Source organism: Haliotis rufescens, unplaced genomic scaffold (assembly GCF_023055435.1).
Source record: "Haliotis rufescens isolate VD_foot unplaced genomic scaffold, xgHalRufe1.0.p SCAF_5, whole genome shotgun sequence".
In the NCBI taxonomy this organism is placed as follows: Eukaryota; Metazoa; Mollusca; class Gastropoda; order Lepetellida; family Haliotidae; genus Haliotis; species Haliotis rufescens.
Genome location: NW_025964223.1, coordinates 59,428,304 through 59,447,523, shown reverse-complemented (window position 1 = coordinate 59,447,523; position 19,220 = coordinate 59,428,304). Strand labels below are relative to the sequence as shown.

Sequence of the window (19,220 nt, the reverse complement as noted above, 5' to 3'; positions counted from 1 at the left end):
AGATTGTAGAAATATTGTTCTACCTACACTTTTTGATGTTTTCATTAATTCTCACCTACTTTTCTCATTATACATGTCATAAGAGAGGACTAACGGGATCGGGTGGTCAGACTCACTGACTTGGTTGATGCACGGCATTGTATCCCAATTGTGTGGAACGATGCTCATGATATCAATCCCTGGATTGTCTGGTCCAGACTTGATTATTTACAGCCCGGAATATACAGTCGTGCCTCGTTTATACGGACACTTGCGTCATTTCACAATTCGTCCGTATAAACGAATTTCCGTATAACTGAAACCAGCTTCTTACTGGAAGAGTTACTTCCCTTCATGATACACTATGTCGAGTGAGCCACCCACGAGAATATGAAAAGTCAGAAATGTCCATTTTGCCACCAAAGTCGCTTTCTCTATCAGCATTTCATCACATTACAACTTGTCATGCCAAATTCAGTGCCATAATGCTTACTGATGCTTACTTGCTGACGGGTGTTTTTCCTTAAACAGACAAATTTCCCTTTTTTCGCGTGCTGTAACTGCGTGTCGCTTACGTTTCGCTGGTTACTTACTTACACAACTTTGACCTCTGACCTCCACAGACGCCATATTTATCAAAGGGGATTACATGTACAATAAACAAGCTTGTCTCAAACGTAACTCAGTGTCACTGGGTTAATTGACTTCTCACGAATCAAAGGATTACCACCAGCGGAAGTGTATTGTCCGGATAAGTGAGACAATTTTGTGTGCATTTCAGTGTTTTGTATATGAAAATGACCGTCCGGTTCCGGAAACTGAATTTCCGTATATACGGGTAAATTTATATAGTAATTATTTCATTTTGAATGAAAATCGTCCGGGAACCGAGGTTTCCGGATATCTGAAGTCCATATATATATATAGCTGGAATATTGCTGAGTGCGGCGTTTAACAACAAACAAACAAACGATAATGTTATATCACTTTGATTTGTACACTCAAGCTTCTATGTTTGGATGCGGATGTGTTCACAAAAATGTGTATACTCCCCAGGGAGTGGAGAATGATAATCACATGTATACTACCAGTACACAAAACAAGTTCAAGAACACCAATTTTTCATATGACCACAGTTAATGTGTTATGGAATCTTGAGTAAAATATATCAGTTGTATTAATAAGAAAGAAATCAATGTGTATAAACACCATCATCATCATCATCGTCATCGTCGTCTCTGGAGTACGAAAGTAAGGCACATATTGCTAATAATCCTTGTGTGTGGCCCCCTCATAATGTCAAGGACACTTGAGGGTTGTTCATTTCCTTCCCTTTCGTCATAATCACGTCACTCTGAATAGGTATATCTAGATGCCAGGTCAAGTGGAGGTGAGAGTGGAGGAGACCTGGAGACACAGGGGACTTTCTACTTGGGGTTGGGTGGGGTGGGTGGGGTGGTTTGTCACAAAGGCCCACTTTGGGGGGCACAGGGGAATCCTCCAGCACAAGCTGTGAGGAGCCGCTGTGAGGAGCCAGTGTGTTACAGACTCCAGCCACCATCAATGATGAACTCCTGCCCGGTTACATACGAGGACTGAAACAAACAATATATCCTTGACACAACATACATGGCTTGATCCAATATGCAAAGATCAAATAAAGGTCAAAATTTATAATGTAAAAAAGCCAAAATAGGTGTTGTGCTCCGCTGTGACGCCAGACAATCACGACATGGAATGAGCATACATGACATTCATTTCACATGAGCCGAAACTCGAAGTTAACTCACATATATTGCTTTATGTCCCACATCAGTGTTTCAGTTATATTAGTCTGGGTCAGGCAAACTAGTGGTAGACTGTATGATCATACATCCCAACCCCAGGTCAAACATTGTAACCACACATACCTCAAACTGTCATCTTCCCGAGGCAAGAGAGTTAACTGACTATAAAAGTCCAGTTTCCCGACGCAAGAGAGTTAACTGACTATAAAAGTCCAGTTTCCACCCTTGCCGAATTAGGCTGGTATTATGGAGTTACATTTTGGCTTGACTAACGAGTCTATGCATAGTCCAATCAAAATTGCACACCGAAATCGAAATCTGGTTCGTAAACTGTCGTGCAGATTTCAGTCGATTGCAGAATTTGCAAAGCATGTGCACCGCCAACTCGTCAGCAGATATTTTCCAAATCTTTTCATGTTTTTAATCAAGGTGCTCATGTGATTTGATGCATTTCGCGATGTAAGACCCGTTTTATCACAATATAGATCTTGATTATCAATCAGATCGTCCTGACTCGGCGCCACCATTTTGTGTGAAGCAAACGCAAGTGATACGAGAGGTGGAATCTCATTGGTCCATAGGAGAGGCTTAGAAGGGACATAGCTTGTAATAGCCACTGGTGGCGCAACAATCGAGCCCAGTAATTCCAGCCAAGTTCGGCAAGGGTGGAAACTGGACTTTTAAAGTTAACTCTCTTGCCTCGGGAAGATGCATACTGTCAGCTATAACCACAAGCTGAACCTGGAACCTATACCTTCCCAGGACCCCTCAAGAGGGACAGGTGCAACACCTCGGCACTCACACATACCTCATCTGATGCTAGATACAGCACCAGGCTAGCAATCTCTTCCGCTGTTCCCAGACGGCCAAACTTCTGACGAGCAATGAAATCTTTCATACCCTAAAATAAGGAGTTCTTTAGTTTAATATTTGTAAAGAATAAAACAATTATTTACACATAAGGCTTAAAAAAATAATAGTCTTGGTTCTCAGGCACCGCCTGCATCAAGTCCACCACACATTTCATTTTTATTTCCATTTTCAAAACCAACAAAAAATCCTTACATATTCCATGTCTCGAACACACAACTCATTGTATGTGTGTATTATGCACACACTACAGGTCAAATGCTGTATTCCAGCATTTTACTCATCAAAGAATACATTGATGTAGGGAGGCCCTTTCCCAGGTTGATTCTACACAACTGTTTATTTGGTTACATACTAGTTTCAACAACCAAACCACTGCCGCCTGCACTGTATTTTCAAAAGCCATTGCCTGAGAACCAATTCTTTTATTTTTTTAATCCTAAGCCTGGCTGAACAGAGACGCCCCAATCATTACAATCCTATGCATGTAAACACATTGTGATACTCGGCATTATGATATGTGTTGTATTACACATCACAATACACGTTGCCAAGAGACATATATATATATATAAAAATAATAAAGTTCACGTTAGTCCAACATCTTCTTTATATAAGTTTCAGACATAGTACTTTCACTGTCTCATGACAGCTCTTCAGTGTAACTGAAAATGACATATAAATGACGCCATACTTATGATGATGTCATAAATTACAACTGTGACGTCATAATGTATTTACACACTCCAGCAACGACACCAAGTAATTTAACAATTGTAGGGAGACATTTGAATTAAAATATACAGTATTTGTAAAGTAGCAGTGTAACGTTTACGATTGAAATGACAAATGTATTAAGTTCATTTTGGGTTTCATCAATTGGATAAACATTTGTTCTTTTTCCAGTCTCTACTGCTTGTTACTGGTATACAATTTATAAAACAAAAAAATAATAAATTTCCCGTTTCTGCAATCATCAATGTGTTTGCTGACACTTAAGCATCGATACTGACCTGACATATTGAAAATGTTTGTACAATCAATTTTTTTGTGAAACCTTGGATGGCTGATCAATAAACCAAACAACATGATCACCCAGACAAGGCATGTCGCTGTCATACAGACCTGTTCTGGGTCCGGGAGGGCGTTGATCCTGTCCCTGAGCGAAGGCGTGTCCACAGTGCCTATAACACAACACAGTCAGTGAGTGAATATTGTTTTATGTTGCACCTATATGATGGCAGCATTTACATACTGTACAAGTTTGCTATCACCTGTTCATTCACCTGATGGGCCATATCCTACCCCATATCTAGCAAGACCCCCATATCAGCCCGAGTCTTGAGTATGATATGGGTATGATAAGAAAAGTGCCTTATAATATCTTTTTTATCATACGTATCTATTTCAAGTAAATGCAATACATTTCCACCTTGTTTGGACGACATTGTCACAGGAGAGCTGGCTGAGCAGATAACGCACCAAGGGACGTAACTCCAATTCCTTACCACCTGGGCTCATATCAATCGCCTGTTGAAAATGCATTGACAAGCCATATCAGTCTGGCAGGGGGTGGAATACGAGTTTGGTTATTACACGCACTGTGATATGACCACCTCAATGTTGTCTCTATCACAAATGCAAAATGACTCATATCATTGATAGGTATACAAGTTTTTACTGTGCATAGTACTAAAAACATCTTGCATCTCCAAGAGCAGGATGTGCATTATGCTTGGATGCATATTATTCTCAACAAAAACTGGTAATCAAATCTGGGGGATGCAAACATGTGTTTGACAGCATGAGCAATATCCATGACATGAGGATAGGATACCACACAGTCAGCAAGGTGACACATCGGATTTCCCTGACACTAAGTTTGGTCCACTCACAGGTCAAGCATGGAGTCAACTCACAGGTCAGGCATGGCGTACCAGGGGTCATATTCTCACCGTGGGTACCACAACAGACAACAATGGTGTAAAATACAATCATGAATATCAACCATTATATATCAGATGATTGCCAGACGACATCCCCCTGGTTACATATCACAATTATTATAGACCTCTAGGATGAGCTTGTATACTAACGACCCGTGAAGATCCGGGGTAGAATAGGTCTTCAGCAACCCATGCTTGTCGTAAAAGGCGACTATGCTTGTCGTAAAATGCGACTAACAGGATCGGGTGGTCAGGCTCGCTGACTTGGTTGATGCATGTCATCGATCCCAATTGCATGGATCGATGCTCATGATATTAATCACTGGATTGTCTGGTCCAGACTCGATTATTTACAGACTGCCGTCATATAGCTGGAATATTGCTGAGTGCGGCGTAAAACAACAAACCAACCAACCAATTGTATACTACCCTATGTCTCCTAGCAACAGTTAGATCATACCTGGACAGATGCAGTTGAGTCTGATATGCTGGGAGCAGAAGTCGGCAGCCATGGCCTTCGTCAGCCCAATGACAGCAGCCTTGGTAGTACTGTACACAAATCTGTTGGGGATACCTGTCATGTACACCAACTTGTTATCACATGATTCATGACTACATAGACTGAATAATAAGCACAAGGTACCAGTTCAGAACTTGACTGATGTGTACACAAAGTTTCATGAGGAAATACTGAACTCCGGAAACAAAATGTGACAGGCAGATGGAGCCAAAGTTTCCCCGCAAAATTTCTCTATCAATATACCAAAACTTATCAACAAACATACAAAAAACTTCTCTACAACATACAAAATCTTACCTACCAACATACAAAAACTTCTCTACGAACATACCAAAACTTCTCTATCAACATACAAAAACCTCTTTACCAACATACAAAAAAACTTCTCTACCAACATACAAAAACTTATCTACAAACATACAAAAAACTCCCTACCAACATACAAAAAATTCTCTATCAACATATGAAAACCTCTTTACCAACATACAAAAACTCTTCTACCAACATACAAAAACTTTTCTACCAACATACAAAAACTTATCTACCAACATACAAAAAACTCCCTACCAACATACAAAAACCTCTCTATCAACATATGAAAACTTCTCTATGAACATACAAAAACATACAAAAACTTCTCTACCAAACTTCTCAACCAACATACAAAAACTTCTCTACCAAACTTCTCTACCAGCATACAAAAACTTCTCTACCTTTGATACTGGAAGCCACGGAGGACATGTTGATTATGCTGCCCCTCTTCTCGGCCACCATCTGAAATCAAGTAGACCATGACAATGAAATTGGGCTTAATGTTGCGTTTAAGCCGTGTTGGAAACAGCTGCCTGCCTGCAAGCCAAATGCCAGTGATTTTTAAATTGGTCTCGTAACATTTCCATGAAGCTGGCCCAACTGTCTAGTTGAAAATTACAGTCAATACACATTTATTTCTATGAATCATCAAGGTCCTGACAAAACTCTTCAGGACCTTTTTTTTTATAAAACTGCAGCTTATTGTGACAGATAAATTGGCACATAATTTACTGCAGGCTATGAGGAACCCTACAAGTTTGAAACTATGGGTCCAACACGGGATCCACTTGCCACAGGCCTGTGGGCCAGCGCTTATTGCGAACACTGCAGTTAATTAAGTCATCATTTAATGTCAAAGTCTGTTGTCATTTTGTTGTCATTTCGTAGTTTATCAGAAACCCACGCACAGGTAGTAAACTGGGGTTTTGTTGTACACTGATCATGACTGAAATACCTGTACATCCATTATTAGTGGTGTGTGTGAAAGTCTAAGAACCACCACAAATGTCAGACAAACGTATTGAACCAAACGGCCAAGCAGCCTAACTGTTGTTTGCTGCAATGGTCTCAAAACACACAAAATACATTTAGGTTAACACAAAGTATGTCAGCTGTAGCCATAAAGTAGGCTAGTAAAATATGACGAGGGCTTGCAAGACCTTTTGTTGACAAGTCATCTGGTGAACTGTGACAACAAATTCATACACTGCATTCCAAGATAATTGCACTTAAATAGCGACGCGCATGCACCGGTGAGTGTGCATGTGAGTGTGACTGAAAGTTTCTGTTTGTACTAGGTCCAGATTTATACCCGCCTAGTGTGTCAGTTACTGTATAGTTTAAGAGAAATCGCGTGGACAAAGTTTTCCGACGGACGGACAGACAAACCTTGGTATAACTATGTACCCCCGACCTAAAAGTGCCATCTATAAACGTTTTGATATGAGGAGGCCGGGGATTGAACTACCAGCCTTCTCCAGGCAGACACTCTACCCACCACACCACGGACGCGGTCACCAGTAACATAACATAACATTGATGACATCACAGTGAGAAAAACAACCGCATCAAACCCCACCAACTGCAGGCTCAGACGATGAGGACAGTTTACATGTCTGTGACAGTAGAAGTGAGGCCATGTTGGCCCTGATTATCTCCCCCTGACTGTGACCTCCATGACTCACCTTGGGAATGACCTGTTTGCACAACCTATACATGCTCTTCACATTGATGTCGAAGGCGAAATCCCACGACTTTTCATCACAGTCCAATATGGTGCCAGTATGAACAAACCTGTTGTCAGAGAAGGAAATATCAGAAAGTTAAAACTAAACATACCACAGCAAGTTGGGTATATCACATAACATGATATCATATATTGTATGCTTTCAACCCCATTGCTGGCATTGTTGTTGTTGTTGTTGTTGTTGTTGTTATTTGTATTGTTGTTGTTGTTATTATTATTATTTACAGATTAAAATTTAAAAAATGCAGTAAAGAGGGTTTGGATGATCCTGGCACATTTTAGGTTGGTTAGGCTCATCATCAGCTCAGGGCCCTTGCCCCCTCTACACACAGCCCAGACAGTCAATGGGACTTCTCCCAGGAAGCGCTGCCTAGTCAAACCCACCCAGAACTTTTCGGAGAATGTGAAGACTCCCCAACACTGCAGCCTTCTGCATTATCAGTCAACTCTCCCAATGTCAGTCAACAGATTGGGAGGTGCCAAACCTAAGGCACCGAGAACAATGGGGAGTCGGACAATTTGGTACTTGGGATGCAAGCGTATGCAAGTATATTAAAACTATACAAAAAGCATGAGCTGATTTGTTTTGTTTTTTTCAAATGCATTAAAGAAGTCAAACATCATTTTTACAGAATGATGAGAATGAGTGGTCATTGTGGAAAAACGTTCTAAAAGTGAGGCAGGCAGTGATAAAAACTAAGTAACCTAATTAATTAATTCTGAGAAACCTCTCACCCAGCACAGTTGAATACGACGTCAATCTTGTCAAACTTGGCCACAAATGCTTCAACATCCGCTGTGGATGTGACGTCCAAGAGCTGTGTCTCGATGCCTGTAACAGTCAAAGATGGAAGACTGTGTTCACAACCTCACAATCAGAGAAATAAGGTATTGTTTCAACTCATGCTGGCCAAAGGATATTTTACCATCAATTTAAATGTTTATCCACTTTTGAGAGATCTCACTTGAAAATTATGCATATTTTTATGCCAAACCAGAATGAATCATTGTCAATTATATTAACTTAAAAACAACCATATTCCTTGCGTTTATGTTACAAATTTCTATTCTAAAAAGCTTCATAAAACGACTGAGCTTAAATATATGGTCTGGGTTTGTATTAGCAGCCAATTTCTATGAACAGAATATCCAGCTGTGCGTTCATTAAGCCACAGTGTGCCGATAAGCCAGCGAGCGTTTCTGTATATTTCCTAATGAACGAGCGTTTCCACGCATTCTGAGGAGGAAGGGGGCCAGATGTGGAGTTATTGCTATTTGTGATGACAATGCACCGTATCGCGAAAGGTGGACGCCATGTTGAAATCAGCGCCCTCTCGACTGCTCACTAGCTCCCATTTTGGTAAATTTCACGAGTGCTTCAGTTTAGTGAACTTTACTGAAGGCATCTCGAACCTGTTCCTGTACACCTGGTTTGCAGTGGAAGACTAAACTCAGATTAACTAAAAATGAACTTACCTTGCAATCAACTAAACGTGAATTCCCCTTTTAATCAACTAAATGTGAAATCCCCTTGTAATCAACTAAACGTGAAATCCCCTTGTAATCAACTAAATGTGAAATCCCCTTGTAATCAACTAAACGTGAAATCTCCTTGTAATCAACTAAATGTGAAATCCCCTTGTAATCAACTAAATGTGAAATCCCCTTGTAATCAACTAAATGTGAAATCCCCTTGTAATCAACTAAATGTGAAATCCCCTTGTAATCAAGTAAACGTGAAATGCCCTTGTAATCAACTAAACGTGAAATCCCCTTGCAATCAACTAAACGTGAAATCCCCTTGCAATCAACTAAATGTGAAATCCCCTTGTAATCAACTAAATGTGAAATCCCTTTGCAATCAACTAAACGTGAAATCCCCTTGTAATCAACTAAACCTGAAATCCCCTTGCAATCAACTAAATGTGAAATCCCCTTGTAATCAACTAAACGTGAAATCCCCTTGTAGTCAACTAAATGTGAAATCCCCTTGTAATCAACTAAACGTGAAATCCCCTTGTAATCAACTAAACGTGAAATCCCCTTGTAATCAACTAAACGTGAAATCTCCTTGTAATCAACTAAACGTGAAATCCCCTTGTAATCAACTAAACAATGAAAATGTAATAAGATAAAATGAAATGGATTTGAAACTTAAAATGAAGTTGCCGTTTGATTAGCGTATGTAAACAATGTAAATGGGTAACTCTCTCAACTATTTCTATTCTATTCTATTTCTGTACAATTCTAATTCACTATTTTGTAACTTAGAGAGAGATATCCATTTACTACTTGCACATATAAACGCGAGAAGCCAACTGAAATTCACTGTTTGCAGAGTATGCGCATTTTACGCTCATTAAGCAAGAAGCATGTGCCAACTTTAACGCTTTGCGCGAAGCTGTTGTGTACCTATGAACCAACCACTGTGTCCAGGAAAATGACACTTGTTCCTGGACGCTTCAGAACAACACCTGTTCAAAATACAAACACGTCAGAGTCTAGGTATCACGAGTGATCAACAGTCCATCAACATCAGCTCAGTGAAGATAATACACAAAGGTGCTCCTTCAAGAATATCTACTCTAAATGTTGGTTGGTTGGTTGGTTGTTTTATGCCGCATTCAGCAATATTCCAGCTATATGATGGCGGTCTGTAAATAAATCAAGTCTGGACCACACAATCCAGTGATTGATATCATGAGCATTGACCACACAATTGGGATATGATGATATGCTTCAACCGAGTCAGTGAGCCTGACCACCCGATCCCGTTAGTCGCCTCTTATGACAAGCATAATAGCCTTTAAGGGCAAGCATGGGTTGCTGAAGACCTATTCTACCCCGGGTCTTCACGGGACTACTCTTAATGTTGTCATGGCGATAAAGTTTGTTTGTGTGTTGTTTATATTCCAGCTATATGATGGTGGACTGTAAATAATCGAGTCTTACGAGAATCATGGGTTGTTCAAGACCAATTCTATCCTATGCTGATTTTGAGTGATAGTCCCCTTTTGTCAAACATCTGTGTCTTTTAGGGCTGGGACGAGTCCAAATTTACTACCCGGGTACCCAACCCCCTATTACCCAACCGTACCTGGGTACCCATTGTAAGTCTCGGGAGATGTCTCAAAATGTCCTTTTGGGAACAGTTTTAGCATAGCCCTGGCAAAAGGTATTTAGATACATGTGTTTAACAATCTGGCCATGCATTCACTGAAGTTGACTCAACCATATGAAAAGTCAGAAGGAATGGGTGCACAGTCAGAAAGAAATGCGAACATTAGTGACGTGTAGTGTAACCATAGAGTTCTAGATAATTTTTGTCATTAAACAATATATCAAATGACTAACCGGTCCGGGTAGTCCTGTGGGTACCTGGGTCCTACTCAGTGCCCATCCGACCCTGGTACCCGAGTTACCCGTCCCAGCCCTAGTGTCTTCACATCACTCCAAGACTTGCGTGGTATGCACACCGATCTCATTAAATGTGATCTTTCACTCTCATTTGACATCCCTCTGTGTTGAGATCTGAAAATCCCTTCAGATCAACCCTGACTTAACGTAGAGCACCAATTTGAAATGAAAGATAGTGAAAGATTCTTGAGCCAAGTAGTTGTCAACTTACTAAAACAATTCAGCTGCAAAAGGTTTACAACCTCGATTCAGAAATTCAGTTTATACAACTGAAAACCCTCAAAGAAAGCAACAGAATGTATAAAACATTCACAGCAACATAACAGCAGTCTTTACTATCCCCATTTGGAACTGGACATTTATGTTCATTTTTTGAGATACAGAGCTCAGATATGCTTCTCTGAATGCAGCTGCTCAGTCATCCCGAGAATGTAGAAGCCTTGCATCTGATTGGTTGATTAAAAACTTCACCTGAAGTAACGTTCAGATCTTCAAGCAGTACGTGAGGTATCGTATCACAAAGAGGTATAAAATATCTGATTTTAATCACACACACACATATTTTCAAAAGTCTTGTCGAACTTCTGTAAATACGGTGTTTTAATCTTCCATACAAGCATGAAATACCTTTCACCGATTCCAGCTCCTTCAGCTTGTCAGCATTGATGTCAGTTGCAATCACGCGGGCTCCCTCCCTCGCTAGTGCCTACAATGAAAATCAGTGTCAGTGTTGTTGTGTTAGGTTTGTTTACATATTGTGAGCGCCAATGTGCACGCGCTACTACGTCATACGTCACATTATTGACTAATTGAAAAACAGCAACTTCTCCCTAACATTGTAATGATACCAACTACTTGATAGTTGAAATGATATAGAAATTCAAATTCACATATAAGACAACACTTAGCTTGGGGAAGTGAGTGAGAGAGAGTATGGTTTTACTCCTCTTTTAGTGATATTCCAGCAATATCACGGCGGGGGGCACCAGAAATGGGCTTCACACATTGTACCCATGTCGGGAATCGAACCCGGGTTTTCGGCGTGACAAGCGAAACGCTTTAACCACTAGGCTACCAGACCTCCCCAAGCTTGGGGAAGAGTATTTGGTTTTGACTTATTCAACACGTCTTACTTTGAGGGGCGGTTGGGTAGTCTAGTGGTTAAAGCATTCACTCGTCACCCCACATGGGTACAATTTGTGAAGCCCATTTCTGGTGTCCCCTGCTGTGATAGTTCTGCAATATTGCTAAAAGCGGCGTAAAACCATACTCACTCACTCCCTCTTACTTTGACTTAACTTGACTTTGTTAAGGACCAAATAGTCCAATAAGAATGATTATGTCAGAACAACATTACATGCTGACATCATTGTAATCTACAAATAAGTTTACAATTTGTCCAGACCAATTTAAGAGCATGCGGCTAAAAACAATGTATGCCTTGAATATATTTGACAAGATGGCATATCAGCAGGAGAGAGTGTGTTTCCAATAAATCATCTGCTTTACGTTCAAACAATGTCATTTCATGTTGTTAAACTGTGAGATTCCAATCACCAAGAACACATCACAGATTTCACATCAGAAAAGTTGTCCATCGCGATACCAATCTACATAATCAGAACTATCAAGCCGATAGCTAAAATATTTTTTCCATCTGAGTCTATGCTGAAATAAGTGAGAAACAACATACCTCTTTCGATAATTTGGGATGGATAAAAAAGGAAGCTGTTGACAGGCTGTAGCAATGACCGTGACCTTTTTGATAATTCAAGGGCAGCTACTTTTAGTTCATACTCTAGTTGGGAGTGAGTTCCCCTTGTATACATGCAGTTGGCAAATGAGCATCTTGCTCAATGTTACAATCGTCATAAAGCTCCAAGTTCTGCCTTTATATCTAAAGGTTCAAATTTCCGTCAATGCTTTGTCACTTTTTTCTCATGATCTTAAAGTATTTAAAAATTAGCTAAAAGACATTGAGGAAAGCCATACATGTTTCTTGTCAGATTGTACATAAATACTTAATGTTATATGATGGTGCATGACTGAATGTTGTATGATGGAAGCGTGACTGAATGCTATATGATGGAAGCATGACTGAATGTTATATGATGGTGCGTGACTGAATGTTATATGGTGAGTGACTGAATGTTGTATGATGGAAGCGTGACTGAATGCTATATGATGGAAGCGTGACTGAATGTCATATGATGGTGCGTGACTGAATGTTATATGATGGTGAGTGACTGAATGTTGTATGATGGAAGCGTGACTGAATGTTATATGATGGTGCGTGACTGAATGTTATATAATGGTGAGTGACTCAATGTTATATGATGGTGAGTGACTGAATGTTATATGATGATGAGTGACAGAATGTTATATGATGGTGAGTGACTGAATGTTATATGATGGTGAGTGACTGAATGATATATGATGGTGAGTGACTGAATGTTATATGATGGAGAGTGACTCAATGTTATATGATGGTGAGTGACTGAATGTTATATGATGGTGAGTGACGGAATGTTATATGATGGTGAGTGACTGAATGTTATATGATGGTGAGTGACTGAATGTTATATGATGGTGAGTGACTGAATGTTATATGATGGTGAGTGACTGAATGTTATATGATGGTGAGTGACTGAATGTTATATGATGGTGAATGACTCAATGTTATATGATGGTGAGTGACTCAATGTTATATGATGGTGAGTGACTCAATGTTATATGATGGAGAGTGACTGAATGTTATATGATGGTGAGTGACTGAATGTTATATGATGGGCTTGACTGAATGTTATATGACGGTGTGTGACTGAATGTTATATGATGGTGAGTGACTGAATGTTATATGATGGTGAGTGACTGAATGTTATATGATGGTGAGTGACTGAATGTTATATGATGGTGAGTGACTGAATGTTATATGATGGGTAGTGACTCAATGTTATATGATGGGGCGTGACTCAATGTTATATGATGGTGAGTGACTGAATGTTATATGATGGAGAGTGACTGAATGTTATATGATGGTGAGTGACTGAATGTTATATGATGGTGAGTGACTGAATGTTATATGATGGTGTGTGACTGAATGTTATATGATGGTGAGTGACTGAATGTTATATGATGGTGAGTGACTGAATGTTATATGATGGTGAGTGACTGAATGTTATATGATGGTGAGTGATTCAATGTTAAATGACGGTGTGTGACTGAATGTTATATGATGGTGAGTGACTCAATGTTATATGATGGTGAGTGACTGAATGTTATATGACGGTGAGTGACTCAATGTTATATGATGGTGAGTGACTGAATGTTATATGATGGTGAGTGACTGAATGTTATATGACGGTGTGTGACTGAATGTTATATGATGGTGAGTGACTGAATGTTATATGATGGTGAGTGACTGAATGTTATATGATGGTGAGTGACTCAATGTTATATGATGGTGAGTGACTGAATGTTATATGACGGTGTGTGACTGAATGTTATATGATGGTGAGTGACTGAATGTTATATGATGGTGAGTGACTGAATGTTATATGATGGTGAGTGACTCAATGTTATATGATGGTGAGTGACTGAATGTTATATGATGGTGAGTGACTGAATGTTATATGATGGTGAGTGACTGAATGTTATATGATGGTGAGTGACTGAATGTTATATGATGGTGAGTGACTGAATGTTATATGATGGTGAGTGACTGAATGCTATATGATGGTGAGTGACTCAATGTTATATGATGGTGAGTGACTCAATGTTATATGATGGTGAGTGACTCAATGTTATATGATGGTGAGTGACTCAATGTTATATGATGGTGAGTGACTATATGTTATATTATATGATGGTGAGTGACTCAATGTTATATGATGGTGAGTGACTCAATGTTATATGATGGTGAGTGACTGAATGTTATATGATGGTGAGTGACTGAATGTTATATGATGGTGAGTGACTGAATTTTATATGATGGTGAGTGACTCAATGTTATATGATGGTGAGTGACTCAGTGTTATATGATGGTGAGTGACTCAATGTTATATGATGGTGAGTGACTGAATGTTATATGATGGTGAGTGACTGAATGTTATATGATGGTGAGTGACTGAATGTTATATGATGGTGAGTGACTGAATGTTATATGACGGTGTGTGACTGAATGTTATATGATGGTGAGTGACTGAATGTTATATGATGGAGCGTGACTGAATGTTATATGATGGAGAGTGACTGAATGTTATATGATGGTGAGTGACTGAATGTTATATGATGGTGAGTGACTGAATGTTATATGATGGTGAGTGACTCAATGTTATATGATGGGGCGTGACTGAATGTTATATGATGGTGAGTGACTGAATGTTATATGATGGAGAGTGACTGAATGTTATATGATGGTGAGTGACTGAATGTTATATGATGGTGAGTGACTGAATGTTATATGATGGTGAGTGACTGAATGTTATATGATGGAGCGTGACTGAATGTTATATGATGGTGAGTGACTGAATGTTATATGATGGTGAGTGACTGAATGTTATAAAAGCATTGTGATTTATCAGCACATCTGTTACCTAGTGGTACAATATCAACCACATTGCAGCTGTTTCATGGCAGAATACATATGTTCGAGACCACCGCCTTTCACATTTTCTTCAAACTGTGCGGACAATGCATGTAATGAATATGAGATGTAAACATCTTAAAAAACAAGAGTTCTAGATAGAAGCCGTGGACCCACCTCAGCTGATGCTCTGCCGATGCCCTGGGCTGCCGCAGTCACAATGACAACTTTCCCATCCACACGACCCATGTCTGTATGAACACCTAACACACAAGCAGCGGCTGAGGAGGGAGATCTGAAACACCACAGTGTATTGATCACCGACAACGCGATGTGGGGGTGACCAGTCAGTGCATTGTCTCTTGCATTGGCAATAGATATCTTGGTTTGTCAGCTGTTGATCAGCTGTTGTCAAGTCAAAGCAATAACGTAACAGTTCAGTGTGCCCAACAGTTAGGTAATCTTCACGTGACTTTGTCTACACAGCCTCGATCCAGGTAGGCTTCCGATACCACAACATGGACTACAGGTAAACATGTATACCTGCCCACATTCATTCATTCATTCATCCATCCATCCATCCATCCATCCATCCATCCATCCATCCATCCATCCATCCATCCATCCATCCATCCATCCATCCATCCATCCATCCATCCATCCATCCATCCATCCATCCATCCATCCATCCATCCATCCATCCATCCATCCATCCATTCATTCATTTTTTTATTTTTTTATTTTTTTTATTTATTTATTTATGAACATGTGCCACATGATGATGATTTTATTTCTATATTATTTATTTTACTGGAACATATTCATATTTGACAGTTACGTGATTGCGTCAATGTGTAAGCAAGGCTATCTTCCTTATTCAGTGTTATTCACATAACAGTTTGATAATTGCCTAAAGCCGGAAAGTCAATCGTGTTGCTGTGTGGTGAACTTGGGTGCAATATCATTTTTATGATTTAATACACAGTGTTTGAAATAAAAAAATTACCAGGCTGCCATCAGGACCCACAGACTTTGGAATCTGCAGGCCCTGACAAAACTCTTCAGCCCCTCATTTTAGAAACTGCAGCTAATTGTGACAGATAAATGGACACATAAGTTACCGCAGGCCATAAGGACACATACAAGTTTGAAACTACAGGTCCACACGAGATCCACCAGCCACACCACGTATTTTGAGCAATGAATATACATTTATATACCATGCTTATTCAGGAACATGTATCTGCTCAAATGCAGTTTATTTGTTCCCCAACCAGTGGATCCTTATGCATTCGAGTTATTGTCCTCAACTCCCTGAGGAGTATACAAACCAAGCTGTCTACAGGCGCTAGAGGTATTTTACATCCACCTCACGTATCGAGTACCCATTCCGTGCTGGGTGAACAGAGGCACATTTGAACTAAGTCACTTGCCCGGGTGACACTACACGTTTTGACACTTGTGTTTCGGGTGAATGAACGTATTCATGTTTCCACCATCTAGTCATCTACCATCGGACGAGTGGGTTCTTTTGAGTGCACAGGGTGAATGGACAGTACACAAGGGGTAGCGACAACACTGTATAGACCTGTAAACATTGTTTGTCCACAAGTTGAATAAAAACCTGGTCACTAGCGCGATACGATCTCAGCTCATGGCATTTGCTAGCCTGGTGCTTTAGGCTGCTTGCCCACTCCATCCCTGTTTAAAGAGATACTTGGAATCATCTTAACACAGGACAGAATCTGTCAGGTAGTCATCTTTAGAGTATCACATTTCGTACTTGAGCAACTACTGTAAACCAGATACCATACATCGAAATATAGTCTCGGTGTAAACCAACAAATTAGCAGATGAAATAATAAATTATCTACTTCCCTGTTCCATGTTCAGAAAATGGACCAATCCATTGAAAGTCACAAAAACATTCAATGATTGTGGAGGATAGGTGGTTTAAAATATATTATGTTGAGAAGGTTAAAAAACAAACAAACAAACAAGAGTGGGAAGTCAGCTTGAAGCACTCATAAAATCAGCATGCTACCACAACAGCAGAGGTATGTCTTCCTAGCCATGTTAGGCTGGACAGCCTGATAACAGTCACATAACAATAATTACAAACCAGGCTCACTCACTTGTTTACTGGTTGTAACTATAAACATCAGGTGTAAGGGATGTCCTAACCTCTACAAACAAGATCTAACTAGCTAATTGTTTACAAAAAAGATAATAATTTAAGTATCTAAGCTTATATCAGAGTATTTTAACCATGCACAGACCCTTGATAAAGATAAATTCTGCAAACACATACATACACAAAGGCCTGATTTACAGAACAGGGTGTGTGGCAGAGCTGCATGCATGGCTCATTCATCTAAGCTGGTGCTGTGGTGTTTATCTCACTGACACAACATCAATTTTATAAATTGTTTTAATTATCCACACATCATATTGTCTATACTTATATTGATTATGGATTATTCCATGGAATTTATATTTCAGTCTGATCAGAAAGATATCATCCTATCAAAATCATGAAACATATTTACATACGTTTACTAAAGAAACTGCCTCCAATGCTATGATAGCATACAGTAGGACTAAGACGGGTAATTTGGGTACTCGGGTCGGGTGGGGTGGGTCCTGAGCAGGACCCGGGTACCCACAGGACTACCCGGACCCGTGGTTAGTCACATGATATATTGTTTAATGACAAAAATTATCTAAAACTCTATGGTTACACTATAAGTCACTAATGTTCCCATTTCTTTCTGACAATGCATCCATTCCTTCGGACTTTTATATGTTTGAATAAAGATAAAACTTCATGCAGTAAACTTCAATGTATGCATGACCAGATCGTTTTACACGTGAATCTAAATACATGTAAAACCTGGGCTGTGGTTAAATGTTTCCAAATTGGACAGTTTGTACCTATCTCTAAATATCTACAGCAGGTACCCAGGTAGGGTCGGGTAAAAGGGTGGTGGGTACCCGGGTTGTAAATTTGGACCTGTCCCAGCCCTAGCATACAGTTGACCTAATATACAGAGATGGAGCCACTAGTGAACTGAACCATAGAAAATAGTGATGTCATTGGGGCATGTCAGTGAATGAGCCTTCAAATTAGATAAACTGTCTCCTAAATAAATGTGTCTAGAAGCTGTAGAAGAAATCTTTCTTTGCCGATTTATTATTGAAAACATAGTATGATAAAATATCAAATCCTCGCAAAATCTGATTTTGAAATTTTCTTTTGCAAGCAGAGTTTATATCAGGTGATATAGATCCAGGGTAAAGGCATAAAACCCACCTTTAATAGCTTATGAATATGTACTATTATTGATATAATTTAAAAGGGTACATTGAGACATTCAACAGCTGAGATTTTAAGATATTATTTCTATTAAAAAGACTCTTATTTCATTATTTGCATATAGGGCTTTAAAACAAAGTAGGTCAACTGTCTCGACGTACAGGTTACTGATATCACCTGGTTTACTTGCTCATGAGAGCAGTGATGGGGCGTTCTTGCTGCACATAGTTTGTATTTTGGACGATGACATGAACATTTACTCCTGAATATTTCTTTCATGTGACACTTGCGATAAAAGTGAAATAAATGTATGCTCGATGAAAAGTGCTTACCTTGGATGAAGGCTTATAACACCAATCTGTCAAGAGATATCACAGCTCGTTGACCTGAGACCTTTGAACTCTGACTTATTCTGTCACACAGAGTTGTGTCCCCTCCAGCGAGTGTTGCAATCATCGCAAACGCATAGTTCCATTTCATTCTGAAGGCTGAATGAATATGTAATTAGTTCTTGTTGAAAACTATTAATATAGATGTAAATAATATAATAAATAAAGAGAAAAATAAAACACGGGTTTTTTTTCTGTTTCATTATATTTTGTTAATTTCTTGAGGAAACTCTACTCAGCTTATAAGTGCTTGGAGAACTATGCCGGGTTTTGTTTTTACACAAGAATAATATCTAACGGTACACTTTGTTTGGCTAACGAGCTTTGCATCTGGAATGTGGGCATGATTGCG

General features: G+C 39.5%; 1 protein-coding gene across 1 annotated transcript; it reads right to left on the bottom strand.

Annotated features, from left to right (window-relative positions):
- Window positions 1–1,412: 1,412 nt before the first annotated feature.
- Window positions 1,413–18,967, bottom strand: LOC124140334 (3-hydroxybutyrate dehydrogenase type 2-like). The gene is made up of 10 exons (XM_046507865.2): window positions 18,812–18,967; window positions 15,341–15,458; window positions 11,206–11,284; window positions 7,897–7,993; window positions 7,100–7,208; window positions 5,816–5,876; window positions 5,043–5,156; window positions 3,762–3,820; window positions 2,575–2,667; window positions 1,413–1,574 (listed from the first exon to the last, which is right to left on the bottom strand). The coding sequence occupies exons 2-10, from the start codon at window positions 15,410–15,412 to the stop codon at window positions 1,521–1,523; spliced, it is 738 nt and encodes a 245-aa protein (XP_046363821.2). The 5' UTR covers window positions 15,413–15,458; window positions 18,812–18,967; the 3' UTR covers window positions 1,413–1,520.
- Between the last annotated feature and the right edge of the window lie 253 nt (window positions 18,968–19,220).

Bases quoted from the DNA above. Each gene is read 5' to 3' on its own strand.
- LOC124140334 (XM_046507865.2), bottom strand. From the start codon at position 15,412: ATGGGTCGTGTGGATGGGAAAGTTGTCATTGTGACTGCGGCAGCCCAG. The intron at 5,157-5,815 runs GTAGAGAAGTTT...TGTACATGACAG, and splicing joins CGTGGCTTCCAGTATCAAAG to GTATCCCCAACAGATTTGTG. The intron at 1,575-2,574 runs GTATGTGTGAGT...TGTTTGTTTCAG, and splicing joins TGTATCTAGCATCAGATGAG to TCCTCGTATGTAACCGGGCA.